Genomic DNA, 25,632 nt, shown 5'->3' with positions numbered 1-25,632 from the left:
ATTTTTTGGAAGGATTTTGAGGCTCCTGTGCACAATTAGCCATTTTTCTGGATGCTTTCAATTCCCTCTTTAGTCAGAAATCTGAGTCCGTTGGGCAGCTTCTCTGTGTGTGGAGTTAAGGAGCAGAGGCAGTCCTATGAGGCTATTCTAGGTGCCACCCTCCAGGGGGTGCTCAGGGTCTACGCTCTCCTGCCTGCCTGGTTTTCCGGTCTAGCTGCTTTCAGGGGTGGGTCCCCTGTGGTCCTAGTCAATTCCCAAGGACCCAGAAGTGCCCCCTGCTCGTTCTGGAGGCACTCCTTACTCACTCCCTGGCTCCGGCAGGTGCTCTGGCTCTAGGCACCTATGGTCCATGCTCTCTCACATGCTGGGGTTTTTTGCCTAGCTGGCTTCAGGGGTGGGTCCCCTGCTGTCCTAGTCAGCTCCCAAGGATGCAGATGTGCCCCCTACTCACTCCAGAGGTCCCTTACCCATTCATCTTGGCATGCACTGGCCCTGGTTCTGCCTCTATAGGTGGGGTTGGGGGAGGATGAATCAGCTCACATTTGGGTGGAAGCCCTTTCACCCTCTTATAGACTGGAAAAGCCCCAATCCCATGTACCTTCAATGCTGCACCCCACTTTATAGCACCTCAGCTCCTCTGAAAATGATTCTTAAGGTCTTTTGGGGTAGTCCTTGTCGGTGTGTGCTGGGAAGAGTACATAAGCCACATTTTTGTTCTGGTCTGGTCTTTTCTTTACAAATTCTTGGAATTCTTCTATTTTGTTGAATGGCCATACTTTCCCCTGTAAGAATATAGTCAGTTTTCCTGGGTAGTTGATTCTTGGCTGTAGACCTAGTTCCCTTGCTTTCTGGAATATCATATTCCATGCCTTTTGGTCCTTCAATGTGGATGCAGCCAGATCCTGTGTTATCCTCACTGTGGTTCCATGGTATCTGAATGACTTCTTCTTGGCAACTTATAATATCTTTTCTTTGGTCTGATACTAAAATCTATCTAATAAACTCCCCAAATCTAACTGTTTTCCTTACAGTTTCTTCTTGCCTGACAAAGCAGGCCTCCTTAAACTATTCTCACTATCTTAAATTAATATTCTCTAACTAAACTAACTAGTTAATGAACCTTTATCAGTAACAAACTATTAATTGAAAGTGGAGAAACTGCCTGTCACAGTTAACACAGACAGTGCAGCACTTCTCTCAGAGTTCTGAGAAAAAGCCAGCAGCTTCTCAGTAACAGATTTCTTCTCAGTCTAGTATCACAGATCCAACTCCCCAAACCTAACCTGACAGTTTCTCTTGTCAGAGAGAAAACTGACTGAGCACCTTCAAATTTTTCTTACACTGAGGCCAGAGCAAAATGGAGTCCCCTTAATTGATGTTTTCCCTGTTTTATGGTTTTCTCTTAAAGAAAGGAGTTCAATTCTATCTGCTATTGACTCTTAAAGAGACAGAGGGTGAAAGCTGTCTGTTTCTGTCTCTTAAGGAGACAGAGTACAAATTAAAAACCTTCCTCTGAGCTAAAACTTCTATTCCTAATGAGACAAAATAAAATTATGAAATTCCTTATAACATATATGATATTATAGTAATTCATAATAGTAAAATGTGAGAAATAAAATACACTTCAAATCACTGATGAATATCTAAAAATTGTGGCGTGTTAATTAAATTGATTATTTTGTGGAAAGAATGGTAGATATGAAGACTTCTGAGAAAAAAGGAAAGGTTTATAGGAACTGATTCATAGGCTTGTAGGAACTATATCAGAGCATATAGGATTGGGTGGCTGGGGCAAATGGACAAAGTACAACTCAAACTGTTCAATATCTCAATCATAATAGCCTGGTCCACAATCACAAGTTCTGATGTATACTCACACACACACACTCATCACAATTACTTTCAAATATCAATTAAACACATGCACTAAGCCATCATACAATTTTTGTGCACCCACCATATTTATAGGTTTTTCCTATCACAAAAGTACTGCTCTGAAATCTTTGTTAGATAAGGTAGTATGTTTTCGGTATATATTTTTTTATTTATAAAGATTTATTATGACATATATAAAAACATTTCAGTCATTAGAAGTTAGTAAATTTAATATGTAATTAAAATAGTTTTAAAATCTAGTCTACATAAAGGGTACTTTACAGTTTAATAATTTGATCATAAAAAGAATGCAGTGTCAGCCAGGGAGAGACAGACATTTTATGAATATGAATACAATGGAATAATAAAAATATTGGCACATTAAGAAACGTAATCCACAACTTCCATATTCCAACTGATAGCCGGTCTGAGGCTTCTTTATTTAAACTGTGGCATTCTCTTTCAGTTTGGCCAACACACAGAGCTTGATCTCCAGGCCTATGTCTTTGGCGAGGGGTGAAGGCACTGCATTACCCACCTGTTTGTGTTTATCTAAAGTAGAACCACATAATCTGTAGGTATCCGGGAATCCTTGGGATCGTGCACAATCCCATACACTCACTACTCGGTGCTGTTCTGGGTGACCCTGCTTGCCCATAGGTTCCAGATTGGTCACTGTGGTGCTGAATATACAGTATAGAGTTATATGCATGCACATACACATATGTGTGTGTGTCTACTTATTGCCTTCCTTATTAGGAAGTAAACTCCTTCCAAGTAAGGAATATGACATTTTTTGGTTTTTGTAACCTCTATATCAAGCAGAGTTCCAGAATATGTAAGAACAAAAAGTGATACATTTCCTATTTGGAAGAAGCTTACTTCCTAAATGTCAACTATTTCTGAATTGGATCATCTTTGCCAATTTAGAGGTTGTTAGGTGAAGTTTAAGAGCTGTTTAAGTTTATTTATTTTATCATTAGGTATTCGGAGGATAGTTATTCCTATGATCATCCACAGGTTTTGTTTCTTCTCTTGAAAACTGTTCCTATCTCTTTACCACTTGGCTATGTGGAGTGTTTATATATCTTGACTACAAAACTTTTATCAAAAACAATTCATAGTATATATTTTTTCTCCTTTGGAATATTCCTTGCTTAAGACCTAAGTAACTTTCAAAATAGTGAAATTTATGAGATTTTACCCAGAAGCACACCATACAGAGGAAGCCAAGGATAGACACATAGGAAAAGTCACTTAGATAACTAGACTCCCAAGAGCTTCTCTGATCTCCCATGAAGAAGAAACACTTATCTTGCTCTTCCTCCTATCAACACATTCAATTCTAAAATTAAAGTAGAAGGGAAATTTAGGTACTTTTATCCCAACCGCCTATGCAACCTCTGATTTTATGAGCATTCTAGGGGAGAGACTGGTGCCCTTGTTCATTCTATTGACAGTGGAAGCTATCTTCCACCCTGGTTCTATTGTCTTTCTTCTTCAGTTGTGATGATAGAGGTCAGTTGCAGCCTATGGAGTTTCATTTAGTGTTAATTGCACATATTCAAATTGCTACCCTGGTTGAAAAGTGACCTGAATGTTTAGAAAAGAGGATAGATAATAAGGATAGAGTCTCTAAAGCAAGGGTCATTAACTCAAGACCCATGGGCCCTCAAGAGGCTCATAGTTAGATGTCAGGTGGTCTTTGAACATGGATGGAAAAAATACATTTTTATTTTTACTAATAAGTAACTGAAATTTACCAATTTAAAATTTAAGAAGCAGAGGAGGAAGAGGTGGAGGAGAAGAGAAAGAGACAGAGGCAGCACCAGAGAGAAAAAAGACAGACAGAGACACAAGGACAAATAGGGAAACAGACACATAAACTCAGACATGCAGAAGAAGAGACAGAGAATGACAGAGAGCCAGAGTCAGAGAGACAGTGAAACAGACAGAGACATACAGAGACCCACAGAAAGGCTCAGAGACAAAGACAGAGAGACAGAAAGAAAGATAGAAAGAAAGAGAATGAGACACAGAGAGAAGAATGAGACAGAGACAGTGACAGAGAAAGAGGAACTCAAAAAGCTTAGTGTAGGGAAATAGAGGGAAGAGAAATTGAGCAATGCCACAAATGAAATATAATACTGCTAGGGTCATTGGAGAATGAGAAGTTCAGTGAACTTCCAAAATATAGTCTGCCTTCAATAGCTACTCCATCTCATTTTCTTTAATATTCAGGTTCAAATTGCCATGGACTTTCCCCCTCACCTTTCTCAGAGACTAGTATATCCCTTAGCTAATTTTCACTGAACTTTCTTCACAATTGGACAGACTACCCCATGCCATATGTTTCGTGTCTAGAAGTGAGCATAAAATTGTTATTACCTCCTTAGTGCCAGGTATCTCTATTTTTAGCCATTGAATTATTTATACTTGAACTCATTGCCCTGCTTCAAACTCAGGGAGTATTTGAATATGCTTCTTGAAGTTCAGAGGTAGCCCTGGTACTCCTCTAAATACACATCTCTTTGCTGTTTTTAGAATGTAACCAGGAGTGCTACTAAGGAATCGTAATTCTATCTGCCCCTTCTCCCTTTCCTTTGAAAGTTGAAATATTTGTCAGTATTGTGACTCTGATACTTCACTTCATTCAGACTTGTGACATTCTCTTGAAAGATACATGAAGTTAGTGAATATGTATCGCTAGCATTTGAACTCTCAATGAGAAAGCTAAGTCAAAATCAAAATTGTAATAATGAAGCCAGCTATACCTTAATACCCAATGTCAGCAAAGGTAGATATGTCTCAAAACGCATTGTCTAATCAAAGAAGAAATATATAGGTTACCAAGTTTTATATTACATCTAAATATCACTTTGCAAACTGAAAAATGCTATATGTTACATATTATTGGCTAACACTGACTATTACTATATTTCTCCTGAGATCTTTGTCTTCTAGAAATTTGTATTTATTTTGCATAAATTTATGTATGTACTTATCACCTTTGAAGATTGATTATAAATTCCTTGAGGACAGGGATTGTTTCATTTTTATCTTTGTATCCCTGGATGGTAGTAGAGTATCAAGCCCATCCTAGATATTTAATCCATGTTAATTGACTATTGGCTATTAAATCAAAATCACATTAAATTATATTCTATAAAAATTATATTAAAGAGGGATTTTTCAGGAGGGAAGAGGAATTAGGTTATTTCCTTTCAAAAGCAATTTTCTTCAGAAGAGTTCAAAGTCTCTCTTTAATGTGAGGGAAAAAAGAGATGAACAAAGTAATTGTACTGAATTTGTCTTTTCTTGAGGACATTTTCTGGGAGGATCTTAGGCCTTCCTTCCTTCCTTCCCTCCCTTCTTCCTTCCTTCCCTCCCTTCTTCCTTCCTTCCCTCCTTCCCTCCTTTCCTTCCTTCCTTCCTTCCTTCCTTCCTTCCTTCCTTCCTTCCTTCCTTCCTTCCTTCCTTCCTTCCTTCCTTCCTTCCTTCCTTCCTTCCTTCCTTCCTTCTTTCCTTCCTTCCTTCCTTCCCCCTAGGTCCCACTGATTTTCTTGAAAGAAATAATTTATTGTGTAATCCTCTGATGTACTAAAAGAGGAAAGACAGTTTCTCAGAACAGAGTCTTAATAAAGTAATTATTCATTAAAGAAATATTTGTTGATTGTTGGAGGGGCTGAGATAAGACAGGCACACAAATTAATTGTTAATAGAAATAAAAATTGGTTCAATCATTCTGGAAAGCAATTTAGAATTATGAAGGAAAATTATTATCCTATGAATAACTTTGAATTTGGGATCCTAGTATTAGACATATTCCCCAAGAATGTAAGTCTTAAAAATAGGTGGGGGGCAGTTGGGTAGCTCAGTGAATTGAGAGCCAGACCTAGAGATGGGAGGTCCTAGGTTCAAACCTGGCCTCATACACTTCCCAGCTGTATGACCCTCGGCAAGTCACTTGACCCCCATTGCCTAGCCCTTACCACTCTTCTGCCTTGGAACCAATACACAGTGTTGATTCCAAGATGGAAGGTAAGGGCTTTAAAAAAAATAGGTCCCACATATGCAAAAATATTCATACCTCATTTCCCATAGTAAGAAAAAATGACCCCCAAATAGTATATATATATATATATATATATATATATATATATATATATATATATATATATATATATATATATATATATATATATATATTGGGGGCTGGCAGAACAAATTATAATATAGTAATTGCTGAAATATTATTATTCCAAAAGAAATGACAAATATGAGGAATCTTGAGAAATTTGGGAAATCTCATAGGAAATAATGCAGAATTAAGTAAGTATGAAAATTATGAAAACAATATATAACAATGTGATCATTATATATATATATGTGTGAATGGTTATTATATATATATGTATATGTAATGGAAAGGAAAGAAACCTTGAAAATTAGTCAAAGAGATTTATTGTAATTACCAGTTTTGGTTCTTGAGACAAAGTGATGAAACACACTTCCCACCTCTCAGTAGAGAAGAGGATCGTGGGTGCTGTGTGTTATACGAATTTCCTCCTAATGATGTGAATAATACAAGTAGCATTTATTTAGCCTTTAAGGCTTACAAATCACTTTATAAATATGATCTCATTTTGTCTTCCCAACTTTGTAAGATAGGTATTATTATTGTCATCTCCATTTTATAGATGGGGAAACGGAGACAGGAAGTATTTAAGTGGTTTCTCTGAGGTCACATAGCAAGTGAATGTCTGAGGTCATACTTGAAGTCATATCTTTCCTGACTTCAAATCCAACACTATGTCTAAGACTCTGTCCACTGAGCCACTTAACTATCTACGTATACATACAACTTTTGTTCCTTTTTTTTTTTAAACCTTACTTTCTGTCTTAGATTTGATACTGAGTATTGGTTCCAAGGCAAAAGAGTGGTAAGAGCTAGGCAATTAGGGTTTAATGACTTGCCCAGGCTCACACAGCTAGGTAATGTTTGAGCCTAGATATGAACCCAGGACCTTCGGTCTCTAGATCTGGCTCTTTATATACTGAGCCATTTAGTTGTCCCAGCTGGGGTCCCTTTTGCATAGTATTGGCTTAACAGTCCTGGCCACTAAAAGATGTGTTTGAGGTGGGGTGGGAGGAACTGGACTTTTATTGGCATAATCTTTCAATTCAGAGTAACTGAGACTGAAGAAACATTTTCTCCAGATCATTTTGACTCCCAGGATTCCCCAATCCATGTTATGGGTGGTTGCCTCTAGCTAAGATCTAAGAAAAGTTCCAAGAAGTTGCCCTCAAAAAACCAAACATCCAACTTCTGTAGTTTCCTAGTTTGTTATCCTGATAAATATTTATTGACTGACAAAGATATAATCTCAGATGGAGACAGTTAGTCCTCCCGAAATCCATGTCTGCCATGTTCAGAATGCTCGTGCCTGCCTTTTAAAGGACTGAGAACTGATTCTTGGGATGACGAGGTTACCTGAGGAGAGATGGGGAGGTTATGTCAGTGCAAACAAGGCTGTATTTGGTCCCCTGCTTTTCAGCCTTGGCATTTTCCTTCAGGTTGGTGTTTCAAATAAAACCCTGACCTCAAATGTCAAGTAATTGTGTGTGGGAGCCGGAGTAGGAAAGAAAGAGTGTAGTGCTGAGGGAGATAGTTTGCTTTTTAAGTGAGTAGTGCCAATAACCTGTCAAATAAAATTAAGGTTCAAAACATAGAGCTTCATATTTTCCTTTGCTAGGACTGGAGGCCATCATTCAGATGGAATGCAATTGATTTTATTTTGACAGGATTCAATGAGCATTAAACTGAGAGAGTCACTATAGTGTTCAGGATTTAACAAATGTTCCCTGTAATTTGCAATTTAACTAAAACCATGTCCTGGCTAAGATTGACAGTTCTTGCTTCCTTGCCCCTCCCACCTTCTCCTGTGGTCTTGTCTCTGCTGTTAGCTCCTTCATGTCTTTATTTTCCTCTTTTCTCCTTTCTGGCTGTCTTCTTTGCCTTCTCTTGTTTGCTTTTTTTTCTTTCTCTGTTCATTTCTTATCGTAGCAATGGCTGGAGTGCTGGACTTGGATTCAGGAAGTTGTTGTCCAATCATTTCAATGATTTCTGATTCCTCATGAGCCCTTTTTGGGATTTTCTTGGAAGAGATGCTGGAGTGGTTTTCCATTTGCTTTTCCAGCTCATTTTACAGATGAGGAACCTGAGGCAAATAAGGTTAAGGGATTTACCCACAGTCACACAGTTAGTGACTGAGGCCAAATTTGAAATCAAGAAGATGAGTATTCCTGGCTCCAGGTCTGGTACTCTATCCACTGAACTGTAAAGCTGCCCCCATGACCGGAAGATTCAGGATTTAGGGGATTCAGGAAGACTTGGGTTAAAATCTTGCCTTTAACATTTAGATCAGCAAATCATAGATCTTAGGGTTGAGATGGACATTAGAATTAATCTAGTCTGACCTCTCTATTTTACATATGAGGAAACTGAGAACCAAGAGGTGAAGTGAATTATCAAAGATCACATAGGTATGAGGCAGAGCTAGGTTTTGAACTCAGAGCCTGTGACTTCAAATCTTCTGTTCTTTCTACTATACCATCCTGGGTTCAAATCTTGCTTCTGACATTAATATTTGACTCTGGTTTAGTCTTTTAACTTTATGGAACTACAATTTCCTAGTATCTATGACAATCATAACGCTTACATTGACATACGAGGGCCCCTATGACTATCAAGTAAGATACTAAAACAATGTACCAACTTAAATTTGCTATCTATATAATTTCAGTTATTTTAAAAATTGTGATGGAATTTTTAAAAGTTATTTTCTTCCTCCCATCCCCCAAGGATCAGAGGCAGGTTTTTCTGACATAAATATCAATAATCTGTACACTATAAGAAGCTGCCTCTCATTCTGCATGTGAAGAACTGTATTAAGTGCAAAGGAATCATAAGAGTTGTTCCCATTCTTGGAGGTTTATAATTTAGTTTAGAAGCCAAAAACCCATACTATAACCAATATATATATATATATATATATATATATATATATATATATATATATAAACAATGTAAAATGTGAGAATTGGTCCAGCAAGAATCAGGATAATTAGAGCCCTACTATGGTCAGGGCAGGATGTAGAGTAAAAACCCTCCTATGCTGTTAAACTTAGTAGCTACTATTAGTTCTTAAAATAAAAGTTATTTTTCCTCAAGGCATTATTCTCCCCTATCCTTAGTGAATGAGAACTAGCTGCTATACCAACAGTCAATGAGGATGTTTGTTTCTTGTTCTTTGTGATACAGGTGGGGAAATGGGAGAACCAGACCCTGAGCTTGACACATTCTGTGTGGCCGAGGTACAAATCGTTTGCTGACTGTGAGCCGGATGACAATCACCTGAGCATCGTCACTCTGGAAGAAGCTCCCTTTGTCATTGTGGAAGACATAGACCCATTGACTGAATCCTGTGTGCGAAACACTGTGCCATGTCGGAAATTTGTCAAAATCAAGTAAGGGAAAAAATGCTTATCAGAAAATATCATTTACTCGTTATGCCAAATATCCATATTTCAATATCATTCATTTGGAATGCCAAGTATCGGCAAATGTTATTAATAATGCCCATTTTGTGGATTCTAAGAGTGGAAAACTCTAGGAGTGAGAACTATAAAAAACAGTAAACCCAAAGTCAGGAAATAGGGATTCTAGTTCTATCTCTTTTAATTAGTTCTATTATCCTCTAAATAGAGCATTTCACAAAATGAAAGTATCAGATTTAGAGTTTTACAAGTAAGATCATCTAGTCTAATTCCTTTGTTTTTCAGATTAGGACATGTAGGGTCAAATAACTAAAGTGACTTGTACAGGGTTTCATAGCTAGTAAATAATTGGAGTGACATTTTAATTCATATAAGCAATGTGGTGATTCATGGAAAAAATATTTCCTCGTCCATTCAGTCTTCTGGTCTCCCCTAAACCAAGGTAAAAATAAAATATAATTATGTACTCATTTGCAAGGTTATGATAATCCAAAAACTGCTCTTTGATTTCATTTGACTCTAAATCTAGTGATCTTTCCATTACTTTAGTTTACCTGTTTTTTAAGTGTTCTCTGAGGATATTTCCAATTATGACCCTGATTCTGTGAAATCTCTCTCAACTCAAATATTCTCCGGTTTGAATTTCAAGTGTAGGTGACTTAGAGAATAGAACTTGCCATCAACTGAGATAGAGAAAATTCATTGTTGAGACCTTCCTGGTTATAGATCAAGGAAGGCTCATGATAGGGGAATTCCCTGGCAAAGAAGACCAAGGATTATTGCTTGGTGAACCAGAGCTAGTAACTAGAAGTAGGATGTACCGAATTGAGAAAATTAAGAGCGATTTTCCAATGGCATGACAGATTAGGTACCTTGTTATACTGTAGAGAGAGTTCTTCAGGTTGCTGCTTTCCTGTCCTTTGGAATGGTACCTTTTTTTTTTCAAACCCAGATTTTTAAACTTATTTTTACCATTGTCCATGTTATTCTCCATCAAAATATCTCTCTCTAAGCAAGGAAGGATAGTTTACCTTCTCAAAAGTCAATCAACTAATCAAAAGGCATTTATTTAATAATATGGTAAGGCATACTCTAGATGCTAGATTTCCTCCACCCCCCCCCCCAATATTCTTAACCTTTCATTCCATTGGGAGAGACAACATGTATACCTATGTAAATAAGTAAGACCATTCAGTAGAGAAGGCACTAAGTTCTGGAGAGATTAATAAAAGATTCCACATTTCAAATTTGAACTGAATCATAGAAATGAGTTGGAAAGAAAGAAAAGACCATGGCTAATGGTTACAGACCTGGACTTGGAATTAGGAAAATTTGGGAAAGATTGTCACTTCTACCATTATTAGCTGTGTGACCCTTGTCAAGTCACCTATTCTCTGAACCTCAGTTTCCTCATCTGTAAGATAGGAAAAACAACAGTACTTACCTTAACAGGGCCTTTAAGGCAATCAGATAGGATTTTTCTTTTTTGTCACTAACTTACCAAATCCTAAAACTAAATCCCAATTCTATTTTAACACTAATAGTTGTGAAGATCAAATACAATGATGCCTATAAGTCACTTTGCACATCTTAAAGAACTAAAAACATGACATGATAATTATTTCATTAAACTTCATGATTTTAATATGAAGATAATGATGCTCTGAAAACTAAAGTGACTTATCCAAGTTCATATAGGCTGTAGGAAGAAGATTCATTTTAAGCTAGTAAAGCTTTAAAAAAAATATTTTGGGGCTATCCCATCTATTTTTTTTATACTGTCCCCTGCTACTTCCTTCATTTTCAAAATCCTTTGTGTTGGGAGAGAGTTCTCAGTTTTGCTCCTAATTCCATTTCTTCCTAACACCAGAAGACAATAGATTTTCCCTGGAAGAATAAGCACATCTCTTCTTTTCAAAGAATCATCCAAGATAAAAAAAAATCAAGTTGTGCAATAGAAGTCATTTTGGCACTGAACAGGCTGCCTCCAAGGCAAGCTTTACCTACAGGAAATGCAATCAATTTAATCCTTGTTAACATTGGGGGATAAAGAGATCTCAATTGTCCTTAACACTCCCAGACAAGGCACCACTGTTGATTATCACTTGGATGCCTTATAACTTTAGCAAGTGTCCAAATGGAAATAGCATAGCAGGCAGTAGTTTCCACATCTAATGCCCAAACTGGAATTTAAACTCATTTAGCTTTTTATATTCCCAGGTAGAAAAGTCGATATTTTTGCCCAAAGAAAGCTATTCCCTTGTGTTTACTCTGTCCCTTTCTTGGTACATGTATGAACAACAATCTAGAGATCTATTTGCATTTAGGAGAGGGACAATTTTAGCCTATCGATCTCAGGTCTAGACCAGACCCCATTCCCTGTTTCTTTTTTTGTTACTGAAGAACTATGCCCTACACGGCTCCTTTCCTCCTTCATTTCCTTCTTTTCTTCCTTCCTCACTTCCTACTTCCGTTCCTTCATTCCTTCATTCGTTCTTCATTCGTTCCTTCATTCATTCCTTCCTTCCTTCCTTCCTTCCTTCTTTCCTTCCTCTCTCCCTCCCTTCCTCCCTCCCTCCCTCTTTTCCTTCTTTCTTTTCTTCTTTCATTCTTTCCCTCCCTCCCTTCCCTCCATTGTTTTATCCAAAATTATGACCTCTAGGTAGTTACATGTCTAACACTGAAATGACTAGTCACTATTAATGAAATAAAATTTTAATTCTAGACTTTCCAGTACACCCCCTTCAGCCCACCCTCAAATGCCATGAACATATTTTATTCTGTTTATTGCAAAATAAAGACATCTCCAGTACAGATGAATTTCTTCCCTGTGATGAAGGGTCAATTAGGGCATTGAGGTCTATGCTTATCTCTTAGGAGAAACCCCTAAATTAATGCTTGGTTAAAGAGCTTATGCCTTTCTTACTTATTTCCAGATCAAGGGGAATACTTTAACAGAAGTACTCATTGGAAAGAGCAACCTTTTTCCTACATATAAAGAAGAAAAAATGTTTTACATTTAAATTTCCTAAAAGTCAGTTAACTTAGAAACTATCACAAGTGCAGTCTCTAGTTAATCGTAACCTGAAAGTAATTGTATGTCAGGTCTGAGCAAAGGGAGAAAAAAAAAAGGAAAATGCCAACAATTCAATAATTACCCCAGAGATAGGAAAGAAGGACAAGATTGAGAAAAAAAAAAGAGAGGACAAAAGGAAAGACCAGAGTTATAGATGATATAGTAGAAAGATCATTGTAGGGATTATTTCTTCTCCACATTTGCATTGCAATTGCATTGCTGAATTATATCAGATTCTTTGGGACCCCATTGCATGAGTGTGTCCGTGTGTGTGTAAGCATATGTGTTTTAACAAAGATTCTCCAGTGGTTTACCTTTTTCTTCAACTTATTTTACAGCTGAGGAAACTGAGTCATAAAATGAGGTTTGTAAGTGTCTAAGGCCAGATTTGAACCCATCAAGATAAGTCTTCCTGATTTCAAACCCAATGCTCTATTCATTGTGCCACCTAAATGTTCATTCGCATTCATTAAGCATTTATTAAATGCTTATTGATGGATGGATGAATTGACCTGGGTTCAAATCTCATCTCTAATACTTAGAACTTTCATAGCCTTTGGATATGTCATTTTGTCAGAACATCATTGGAGAAAACCGATTAAATAATTACAGCTTGCATTTTTACTATGCAAAATGATTTATAGATATCATTGCATTTGATTTTCACATGTGAAGCAAGTTGTCCCCATTTGGAGATGGAATCTGAGTTATACATAATTGTTTGCATATTATCTCTCCCATTACATTGTGAAGTCCTTAAGAACCGAGGCAATCCACATTGTCCAATTGAATAAACAAATTATACAGGATAAATGGGAAATAATAAATAGAATAAAGGCACTAGCAGTATGAAGGAAGGAGTCAGGAAAGGCTTCTTAGAGATGGGATTTTGGATGAGACTCAAAGGAAGCCAGGAAATAGATATGAGGAAAAGAATTCCAGGCAGGTGAAACAACCAGTGAAAATGCACAGAGTGTGAAGTTGAAGTATCTTGTTTGAAGAACAGTAAGCAGGCCAGTGTTACTGGATCACAGAATGTATGTGTGTGTGTGTGTGTGTGTGTGTGTGTGTGTGTGTGTGTGTGTGTGGAGGGAGGGGAAGTCTATGAAACTGAATCTATTAATTAGGTGTGTTAATTCTGGAGGAGAAAGGAGAAAAAAAAGAAGTATGTGGCAGTCATCTTGAACCATTTTAATCCTTATTTACTATCAAAAAGGAGAAAAATTTGACTGGTTCTATTTAACCAGGATGGCAGAAACAGAGTGGGAGAGGAAGAAGAATCTGATTTAGGACCAGTAGGAAAAATAATGTCTTAAATGTTAGAGAACCCCAGCAATGGGATGAGTTGCCTTGGCATGTCTCCAAAGTCCTCTTGAGCTTCTAGGTTTAAAGGTTCCATGGTTTCCTCCAATACCTCCATATAATCCTGAATGAGTTGAAGAATTTAGGTCTTTATTCTGGTATAGCATCATAGAATCTCTCATCTCTAAGATAAATTAGTCAGTCAACAAATATTTATTAAGCACCTACTATGCATCAAACACTGTGCTAAGTGCTAGTGATTTTTTTCTAGTCCAGTAGTTCTTGCTTTGTTTTGTTTTAATTTATACCATAGTACATACCCAATTGATCTGGTATGGGGTTAGTCTAAGAATGGCTTGTGGTGCTTTCTTTGCTTAGAAAGGACATTATAATATCTAAAACTCACAAAGAATTTTGACAATTATTTTCACTTTTACCAGACAGATATTTTGGGGGCACATGGGACAAACTATCCAAGCTATTATGCTTGTCTTATGACAGAAAACCACAGAAGAATCTATTTAAATCTAGTATTTGCAAAAAATTGAGGCGATGTCATAAATTCCTTTAGGAAATCACTGGAAATGCCTTTAGGTGCCCCTAAAATCAGCACAGTCTGCAAAAATCCTATAAGAATTGATGTAATAAGAGTAGAAAGATTCGGGGTTACTGCTGAACTCAACAGCCGGCCGGGAGGGAAACTGAAAAGAAAAATAACATCTTGTATTTGCTTCTTGAAAATAGTGTTGATTTTGAGGGAATATTTGAGTAATCATGATCCACTGGCAAGATACTTGTACTAGATATTTTGTATCTAGGTATTTTGTAGCCGATCCAGACATCAGTGCTTCAATCTAGCTCTTAGGTTGACCTCAGAGAATTTACACTCTAGTTAAATCAACTTTGATTCATGAAGGCTTTACTTCTGGTCTCTCAGAGCCACAGGATAGAAAGTAGAGACAGGAATGTGACTTAAGGAGTAGCATTTGGCTCAATCTTCTTGACTTCCAATCTGAGATAACATAATGTTTCTAGAAAGAAGCAGCTCCTCTCTATGATGAAGAGTAATGTGCATAAAATGATTTAAGTTAAAAGAACTTGGTCAACTTAACTTAAAAAGAAAAATTTCTATATACAGAACTGACTTTTTATTTTATTAAGGTAGTCAATTAGAACCTAGAGAAGAATTAATTTTTAATCTATTTAAATTTAATTAACTGTGTCAAGAGATTATTTCACAGTGCTTAGAAAGCTGACCTATGAGTTGGGAAAATCTGAGTTCAAATATTGTCTGACATATTTTGGTTATTCCAAGGATAACCTCGTAGTTGAAGAGGAAGTGTTATTTATTTTGGTAGAGAGAATTCCCTTACTGGAACTTCTGTATACAAATTTAAAAACAAGTCTGGTCCAAGGAGAGGGAAGAGGGGAAGAGGGGAAGAGGAATGAATTGTAGTATTGTCATTAGCTAAAATTCTAAGTCAAGATTTTCAGAAGGAGAAGGAGACAGAGAAGGAGGAGAGGAGTGGGAGAGTGAGAGTGAGAGTGAGAAAGAGAGTGTGTGTGAGAGAGTGAGACACACACACACACAGACAGAGACAGAGAGACAGAGAGAAATGAGAGATGGGATAAATATTTTACTGGTTCCTTCTTAGTGAATGGAAGAGTCATTTTATTGTATGTTGTAAGTTAGTCTTCAGCAACCAGGCATCTGAAACCCTTGGACCATGCTGGATTATCCAGGTAGGTTTTTCTTTCAAGGCTTCTAATCATGGGATAGACCTTTTGAGTAGACTTTGGATGAATGAATAAAGTTGGGTAACGGATGCAAAGCCCTATATCTGATAAAAATGAAGATGCTACATGGAAAACAACAGTATCTTACTTTCTAATATCTTGTTTTTGACTTATTCAGACCCGTTCACTTTTGTCATCACTTTGATTCTTGCATTAACCTTGGAAGCATGTATTAGCCATGTTTTTTTTTTTTTAATTCCTATTTGACAAATGAAGAAACTGAGACATATAGAGACCACACAAATAGTGGGGAAATTGAGATTAGTGTCATTGTTTTACAAAATTTCAGCCCCAGTCCATTTTGATTAAAACTTATAGATAGTTCTATACCCATTTCTTTCATGGAGCCATTGATTCATGTTCTCACTATGCCTGAGAATTCTATAGCCTATGATTGTATGTTAGATTTTTTTCTACTGTACTTGTACAGATTGAATTTATATGATATATTCTTGGTGAGATCAACACCTCTCTGGTTTTATGCGTGGAGTATGGGCAGCATAATACTGGGCTAATGAGCCCAAATTTGAGAAAGAAAGACATGCATTCTTCATATCTCTAACACATGTTAATAGTGTGACTATAGCCAAGTCACTCTCTAAGGCAAGGCAACTCTCTAAGGTAGAGGTTCTTACTCTTTTTTTAAATTTTTTAAATGGATCCACATACTAGACAGTCTGATGAAGTCTATAAATACCTTCTCAGAATGTTTTTAAATGCACAAAAGAAAATGGATAGGGATACAATGAAAACAATCATATTGAAATATATTTATTATTAAAAAGAAAAAAAGCAATTCAGAAACCCCAGGTTATGAATTCATACCCTAAAACTAAAACTGCAAATAGTTACTAATCTACATAGATGGAGGAAAATTCTGCCCTTAGAATTCCCTAAACTAATGAAATTGAAGGTTAGTATTAAAATATTGCCTGGGATGTACTCTCTCCTCATTACTTCCTTTAAGACTAAGGTGTTGTCTAGTCTCTGAAGCTTTTCCTTTTACCTCTAGATTAAATTATACTCTCTGTCATTAAGATTTCCAAGCTCAATTTATTTAAAGTTTTGTATGTGTACATATTTTTTCTACCCTTGCCCTAATCCTAAAGGCTATAAGTTCTGTGTGGACAGAAGGAACTAACTTGATTTTATTGGTCTTTGGACACATTGCAAATCATCATAATTTTATTATTTATATTTACATAATACTTTAAGGTCTAGAAAGTACTTTCTTTACAACAGTTATGTGTTATAGCAATTAGATATTTAAACATTTATTAAATTGAATTTTTTTCCTTTTATATTTATAGTAATTCGACCAATGAGGGGACCAATGTGAAGAAATGCTGCAAAGGCTTCTGTATTGACATCCTGAAGAAGCTGTCCCGTACTGTGAAGTTCACCTATGACCTCTATCTGGTGACCAATGGGAAGCATGGGAAGAAAGTCAATAACGTATGGAACGGGATGATTGGGGAAGTAAGTGATGTTAGGTAAAAGATCCCTTAAGGGAAATGTGGGATTTGAAATTCATGACAATGAAAAATGAGGATTCCTTGCTGAGGTTAGTGAGATGCTCTCCTTTCTCTTGCCCTGGTTCCAGGTGGTGTACCATCGAGCAGTTATGGCAGTGGGGTCTCTCACAATTAATGAGGAACGCTCAGAGGTGGTGGACTTTTCTGTTCCCTTTGTGGAGACAGGAATCAGTGTGATGGTTTCACGAAGTAATGGGACAGTATCTCCTTCTGCATTTTTAGGTATGGATCCTGCTTTTTCTTTAATGCTTTGAAACTTTGATTGACAACCTGAAGAGAATCCTTGATAGGTTGCTTTGATTTTTAATGCTTGGGAGCAATTGAGTGTTCTCTCAGTGTGAAGGTCCCTGTGTTCATGCCTTGAGAACAAAAATAAAAGCAGCTTTGGCAGTGTCTGAATAATAACAACACTGGCTTTATATTACCCTACTTACCCAGTAATGGCCATCTTTTTTCCCTCTTCTTCTAAGAGATAAGAGATACAAGTACATATTCAGATAATGATCTTGTGAGGTTATGCCAGAAGATGGTACTGCTTAGTAGAAATATTACAGAAAAGATCATCACACACACCCTGGTCCCAGTCTATTTGCAGTAGTCAATAAAATACATACATCCATTCATTTCCTCTTCACACTTACTAGCATGATAGAGATTTTTCCTTTCTCATGCAAGAAAGACTACAAAAAGATGAGTCCTATTTCTTTACATGCATTCTTTGCTTTCACCAGGAGGTCTACTCTAAAAAGTGAGTAAATTGAACTATGTTTTTAAGAAGAAAAGGACCAGATATTTTAAGTTCTGTGTTCCCACAAAGGAAAGAATTATTTTATAATGCAAATTTTCAAACTCTCCATTTTTTGTTTCATAAATTTAAGGCTTATTTGTTTTTTTAAGTGGGGGGGTCAGTGTAAAAGCAAGGCATGTCTATGTTTTCTATTCCCTTATTTTCTAGGCAATGAGTTTGTAGGCCCATGCTAAAGCTTTCATCTGGAATAGCCAAAGCCATATAAATCAAAGCTGGTCATTTTTGTTATGAGCCTAAGAAAATGCTATGGTTTCAGTGTGTTGTTATCATAAATAGTTTGCTAAATGGGGCCATCCATAGAGCAGGCTGAAGGAACCTCAAAGCCATGTTTCAATCCCAGGATCTTAATATAAAACAGAATAAACCCATCTTCCAAATTGCCTGGATTCAAAAAAGTAGGAAAAACATAATCTTTCCATAGCTGACTATATGAAGACCAGCAAAGTGGTACTTATTTAGGAAATCCATTTGGCAGGAAACAGAGACATGAAGTAATCAAATTAGACTCAAAGAAATGATAATGCAGTTGAGCAGCCATTTAGCATTTACTAGAATCAGGATCTTTAGTACATGTTTTGGTATGGAAAATATTGGGGGAAAGTGACTCAGCTTCCTGAAGTTTGCCAACATTAGGAAAAGTATTTTTTGCCTACCAACCTTTGGTCAATCTAGAAAGGACCATAGGATCATCATGCTTATAATAATTACCAAAATAAAAATAACATCAATAAATATATTTAAGAAATTTATTAATTTAAGGTTTACAGGGCACTTTATTTATGCATTATATATGCTGTATTTACAAATACATTTAATGTATTGTATGTTGATCCTCACGACAAAGTAAAGTAGTTGCTGTTATTATCCTCATTTTACAAGTAAGGAAACTGAGGCAGATAAAGGTTAAATGACTTAACCTAGAACACACATCTCCTATGTTTCTCAGGGAGGGATCAAATTCTGGTAATAAGTAACTACACTGCAATATGTGATTCCAAACACAGTCCACTTCCCATTACACCACATTGCCTGGCTTCAAATACTTCCATTTTCTTCCTTCACTTATACAAGGCATTAACGTTAGGCAAAGCATAATCTGCTTCCTTTTCCTGAGTGAAATGTTGACTAGCAGAATTACAAGTCCTACTTTCCTCATGGAAACCGAAGGAATTACCGTCTTCATCTTCAGTAATCCATTAAGCTTTTGAAATCTATTCCTGTTACTGGATTTTGCTCAATACTCATTATTGCAATTGTGTAATCTCTCTCGGTGGAAGACAGACCTTGATGCCCAGTCACCATCACTGTTTCTTTCTGCTGAATTTTAAAATGGGAAAAGACTTCTTTGTGTTAAATGAAAGGCCTTGCTTTTTAAAAGTAGAATAATATTGAAAACAGACCCACAGATCAGTGATGAAAGTAGGGTTCCTTTATTGTGTTTATTTTTTATTTTTTTATTATTCTGTTTTCATCAGAAGTTTTAGTTCTGAAAAGTGAGCTAAAGTCTGAGAAGTCTAACTGGGGTGCATAAGTAAATAGATACCATTCATAGATTCATTGGATTATTAAATCATAATATATTGAAACTATAGATCGAGAGATGGCAGGGGACACTGAGGCCATCTAGTTCAACTTTCTCATTTTTGTGGATGAGGAAACTGAGACCAAGAAAGATTAAGTGCCATTCCTAAGGCCAGGCAGGTAATAAGCCTCAGAGGCAGTATTTGAACATAGGTGATCCCTCTGCTAAGTCATCCACTATTTTTATTTTTTTCTGTCCTCTTAGCCAACAAGATAGAACTTTTCAGCCTCTGCTTTTTGAAATTCACTTTCCTCAAGTGAGGAGAAATGAAGTAAATCTCAGTTGGCTTTTCTCATAAAAGAGGATCAACAGTTTTGAACCTGGGCTCAACCTTCTTGCCCCATTTATTAACTTCCCAGGAGTGGTAACACATTGCCAACAGAAAAATGACCAAAATTCTGGCTTTGGACATTTGATCAAATTTAGCAAAAAACATAGTTTCTACTCTTATTTTGTATCTTTTAAAAAATTCCAAAAGAATGTTCCCTTCAGGCTACTTTTCTCATATTATTTTTCTGGTCAGTAAATTGCATCCCTATTCCACTTACTTTGCACTACCCTTATTAAGGGTCATTATCTCCAGGTTTTGAATCTTGTAATGAACTGTGTCAGACTATATTTTCCCATTCACTGGTGCAGTCGCCTGGAAAAGCTGAATCATTCGGAATCTGATTACATTGTTCCTCGTTATTTTTTCTGCTTTCCTACTCATTCCCCCTCAAAATTTTTCACTAGTTCACTTCCTAAACCTTCAAGAATAAAGTCATTTATCTTCACTAGAAAATGCTAACCAAATGTTCTTGAAATACTGTTTTTGTGTCTCTGGTGACATTTCTAATTAAAAATAAAAACCTCGAACAGGCTCCCGGTCTGACCTTATAAGCTCTTTTCTCCACCCACTAACTCTCACATGTCACATCTCAGGAATCAACCATAGTTTCTTAATTTGCCTGCGCTGTCCAGGGCGGGCAGTGCCTGTGGAATCAGCTTCCTATCTCATTGGTTCTTGGGCTCTCTAACTTCCTTTCTCTGAGGACCTCTCTACATCTGCACATCTCAGTGGTCTTTGACCTTCAGGTCACTGAGAGGTGATGTGAAACAAAGTGACATTAATAGAGAGGGAAATTCTCTTCCAACACTGTCTAGAATTCTAATATAATCTACTGGGGGTTTGTTTTGGTTCTCTTTTGTAGCAGAACTGTGTGACCCTGGGCAAATCACTTAACCTTGTTGGCCTCAGTTTCTTCTTCTGTAAAATGAGCTGTAGAAGTAAATGGCAAACCATTCCCAGTATCTTTATCAAGACAATTTCCTAAGTGTTGGTTTTATAAGATTATTAAATTACAAAAATGAATAATACAGAAATATGTTTTGCATGAAAATACATGTATAACACAGATTTAATTGCTTGCCAGTTCTTGAAGAGGAGAGGGAAGAAGTGAGGGAGAAAATCTGGATCATATAACTATGGAAAATTTATGTGGAAGTTTGTTTTTACATATAATTGGGAAATAAAGGAAGGAGTAAAGGAAGGAAAGAAAGAAGGAAAGAAGGAAGGAAGGAAGGAAGGAAGGAAGGAAGGAAAGAATGAAGGAAGGAAAGAAGGAAGGAAGGAAGGAAGGAAGGAAGGAAGGAAGGAAGGAAGGAAGGAAGGAAGAAAGGAAGGAAGGAAGGAAGGAAGGAAGGAAGAAAGGAAGGAAGGAAGGAAGGAAGGAAAGAAGGAAGGAAGGAAAGAATGAAGGAAGGAAAGAAGGAAGGAAGGAAGGAAGGAAGGAAGGAAGGAAGGAAGGAAGGAAGGAAGGAAGGAAGGAAGGAAGGAAGAAAGGAAGGAAAGAAGGAAGGAAGGAAAGAAGGAAGGAAGGAAGGAAGGAAGGAAGGAAGGAAGGAAGGAAGGAAGCAAAGAAGGAAGGAAGGAAGGAAGGAAGGAAGGAAGGAAGGAAGGAAGGAAGGAAAAACACTCCCAAAAATGTTACCAAAAAAATGGACATATCTGAAAAAAAAATAACAAAATGGGATTTGGAATAACAATTAGTTATGTGGGGTTTTTCTTGAATTTCATGAAATGTTAACCTATTGGTAAACTGTAAGAATTCATTTTTCTTTATGTTGCTATGGTATGGGTGTGATCAAAAGGAATAAGAGGTTTTGTTGCTTCTCCTCTTCACCTCTTCTTTTTCTTCCATGCTTTCCTTCTTCTCCAAAAGAAAATGTTTGCTTGTAATGGTAACCTTTGTGATTAATCAACCTACCATCTTAGATATTAGCCTCTTTGGATGCAAAAGTAATGAATGAAACAATGCTTGTTGGTGAGGAACTTTATTTTAATGAACAGAATCCCAAAAGACACCAATAGTCACACACTTTATACATTTATGTGAGTGTGTGTATATATATTTAAAAATATATATATAATAAAGAGAATGAGAATAATACAGAGTAGCTAAATTATTTTAATTAAACTCCCAAGTACAGATTCCCAACAGAACAAACTTTCAATGATTTCATGCTTTTCCATGCTGCTGATGGCACAATTTTATACAACTGGTTGTCATATCCTCAACCAAGTCCAAAACAAGTTTTCATTTCACATCTATAGTATCTCATTGTATTCTAGAGAATGGCTGTATTTAGACTTCTCTTTATTTGTTCATCCTTTGAGCTAAAATAGCTACTCATTCAACAATTTTGTTCTTGCATAACTTGGAAATGAATAGATGAACGCATTCTTAAGGAAAAGTGCCATTCAGCTAGCCATCTACACAATCTGTATACCAAATATGAGATTTTTCTCTTGAATTGTAGTGCAAATGGTATGTGCATAATGGGCTCCATTCAGTTGCGCTTGAATCAGTCTGTAGCCAGCAACAGAAAAATGTTAAAAAAAAAAAAAGCCCCAAACAAAGCAGTAAAGATTTTCCTCTTTCTGAAATATTTCAAATGTAAGAGTTCCTAGAAATAGGGGGTAGATTTAATAGAGTGAATTTTTCAGGTCCTCTCTAAACTTTAAAATTATCGAATAGGCCATTTCTATGTTCTCTCTCTGTCTCTATCTCTCTCTCTTTCTCTCTCTCTCTCTCTGTCTCTATCTCTGTCTCTCTCTCTGTCTCTCTGTCTCTGTCTCTCTCTCTGTCTCTCTGTCCCTCACTCCTTGCTCCCCTCCCCCTCTGCTCTCTGACTCTGTCTCTGTCTCTCCTTTACTTAGCTTTCCCCAAACTGTCTCCTGTTCATATGCTACTTTACCTTTGCTATTTTATTCAAATTAGTATATATATATATATATATATATATATATATATATATATATATATATATTAGTAGAAGGAAATTACTAGGTTAGCCGATTTAAGCCTTCTATTCTAAATTCTAATATAATCAACTCAGGGCATGTCTTGATTTTCTTTTGTTGCAGAGCCTTTTAGTGCTTCTGTTTGGGTGATGATGTTCGTGATGCTCCTCATTGTGTCTGCTATGGCTGTTTTCATATTTGAATACTTCAGTCCTGTTGGCTATAATAGGAGCTTAGCCAGAGGGAAAGGTAAGCATTGATTTTTGACCAGACAAATCCTCTATTCAGCATTCATTTCTCCCTTTTTTTTTTTGCTACATTTCATATATGAAATTAAAATGTAGAGTGGATGCTTAATGAACACTATCTGATGATCCTGTGATTTCATTAGCCATTAGCTAAATCTTCTTTTTCCTGTTAGAGGAAGCATTCCCTGTCAGCCTCTATAACATATTATAACAGTAACATTTGCTGGTTTGGTGATATTGTTTTTAATATCATAGGGGGCCCAGCAGCATTATGGGTCACCTTGGATCTATAAAATAAAAAATGAAAAAGAAGCACTGTGAGATCATTCTAGTATGATGTCAGTTATTTTTAAAATCATTCAGTATTTTCAGTTTGTTTGGAAAAGTTTGAGATTGTTAAAAATATATTTCAAAGATTAAGTTAGATTTTTTGGTAATAATGTTCTACATAAAGGTAATTTGGGGAATGTCCATAGAAGGACTAGAACTTAAAAATATCTTGAAGATCCAAGCTGCATCGATCATCACAGGACATTTTTTTAAATCTATAAGTCTAAAGAAGTAGAGATAGGAAGAAAAACATTTTATTTTGAAGTGGAACTATAATATTATTTCATTGATTGATATAGCTGGACCACCTAATGTTCAGAAACCAATTATCAAACAGGAGCAACATTTTTTTGTTTTGCTTTTTGTTTGTTTGTTTGTTTTTGTCTTTTTAAAAGCTAGGTTTCCCTGTCTCATTCAGGCTAAAAATATAATTGTCATTCTTGGACCCAATCTCACTACTGATTGGTACAGAAGCTTTGACCTATGCTGTTTCCATCTTTGGCTATTTTTCTCCACTGTAGGCAGCCTGATACCAGAGGGTCCCCACATTGGTGCCAGACGTAGTGCAGACACTCAATCATCTCTAGCCCTACTGCAGCCCAGAACTCCCAAACTCAATCAATCCACAGCCTCTCAAGAAGCAAGAATTATGTCTATAACATACATATTATATATACATATTGTGATACATTTTATACATATATTTAAGATGTATCACAATATGTGTATATATGTTCATGCATATCAATGTGTGTGTATAAATTTGGAGAGGTATACCAAATAGTGTAAATAATTAGTTAAGTCATATTATTTTAATTTCCACGGTATATTTCCATTGGATTGGAACTAATTACCACATTTTATATAATTACAACTTTGAGTTTGACAGATCCAAATATAAGTGGCCACCTCAGGGAATTATTTTTACTAATTGTGACCTAATTATATGTATACAAACATATATGAATTTACTTATATGACATTAAAATTAACTTCTCCTTTAAAAAAGTACTTATTTCCCTTTATGAAATGGCAAAAAAAAATCTTTTCTTTTCGTTTTTTTCCTCTAAACCTTTTGCTTTTCGGTCAAAAGCATTTCTAAGACAGAAGAGCAGCAATGGCTAGGCAAGTGACTTGCCCAAGGTCATACAGTTTGAAAGTATCTGACACCAGAATTATTACTAGGTCCTCCTGACTCCAGGCCTGGCACTCTATCCATTTGCTACTTAGCTGCACTCCAAAAACTGATTTTTATACAAATTGGACAAAGAATTAAAATGCCTGAAAGTATGCTTTTTTGTAGATTTCCCTCCCAACAAATTTTGATAGATTGTTTCATCTGTTTTTCTTAAGTCTGTTGGAAGTGAACATTTTAATCTCTTAAAAGGAGCATGCAGTTACCAGACAGATTGGGATTGAAAGACAAGAAGTTGTATGATAGTCTATTTCTTTCTTTATGATTCCATATAAAAATAAATTCTAAAATTCTAAGTGAATTAAGGGGCGTGAGAAGAATTGGCTCTTCCTGCTTTGTTCTTTAATGTTCCCTTTTGCTATTTTAAAATTCCTATAGCATGTACACTATACATCTGAGCCTGATAGATAGAAATCGCCAGGAATACTTGGATTAACATGCCAAACACTGGCCCAGCTGAATTTCAGGAAGCTTATATGAAAGTGTGTTAGATGAATAATGAAGCAGCTTCTCAGACAGATTTTTGTAAGGAGCTCTTGAGTTTGTTAAGAAGATTGGTTCCCTAAAATGAAAATTAAATCCATCATTAAAACAGGTCATAACATTACTTCCCATTCAAACATAGATGTTGGATACTCAATTTCCATTTACAATGCGAAGAGAGGATAAAATCTACCATGATAGAGATGTACAAAGACTATTATTTTTAAGAGTAAGGAATGAATTCATATGTATAGTCTATAATGAATGTGGCAGGCCTATTTCTTCTTACATGCTGTATAGTATTAGACTTCCAAACCATATACCTTCTTCACTTGCTCCCTGGTTCAAATTATCCTTCCTATTACACAGCTCTGATTTTCTTGCTTCCTTACTTAAAACTCTTCAGTGGCTTCCCATCACCTACAGATTAAAATAGAAATTATCTAGTGTGGAATTTAAGGTCCTTTATCATTTTGCTGCAACCCACTTTATAACCTTGTGCCACATTATTGCTCTTCATATGCTTTATAGTCCAACCATTCAAGGTCTACTTGC

The 25,632-nt window shown here is 36.3% G+C and overlaps 1 protein-coding gene across 1 annotated transcript in view; it reads left to right on the top strand.

Moving 5' to 3' along the window:
• GRIN2A (glutamate ionotropic receptor NMDA type subunit 2A) overlaps window positions 1-25,632 on the top strand; it is a 522,909-nt gene that overhangs the window by 410,378 nt on the left and 86,899 nt on the right. Inside the window, exons 6-9 of the mRNA XM_007498665.3 lie at window positions 9,200-9,405; window positions 16,921-17,089; window positions 17,214-17,367; window positions 22,945-23,070. Coding sequence (XP_007498727.2) covers window positions 9,200-9,405; window positions 16,921-17,089; window positions 17,214-17,367; window positions 22,945-23,070 — 655 coding nt within the window. The remainder of the gene's footprint in view (window positions 1-9,199; window positions 9,406-16,920; window positions 17,090-17,213; window positions 17,368-22,944; window positions 23,071-25,632) is intronic.

The sequence above is a fragment of the Monodelphis domestica genome, chromosome 7 (genome assembly GCF_027887165.1).
Source record: "Monodelphis domestica isolate mMonDom1 chromosome 7, mMonDom1.pri, whole genome shotgun sequence".
NCBI classification, from domain to species: Eukaryota; Metazoa; Chordata; class Mammalia; order Didelphimorphia; family Didelphidae; genus Monodelphis; species Monodelphis domestica.
The sequence above is the reverse complement of the archived record's forward strand: the minus strand, read 5'-3'. Positions and strand labels throughout refer to the sequence as shown.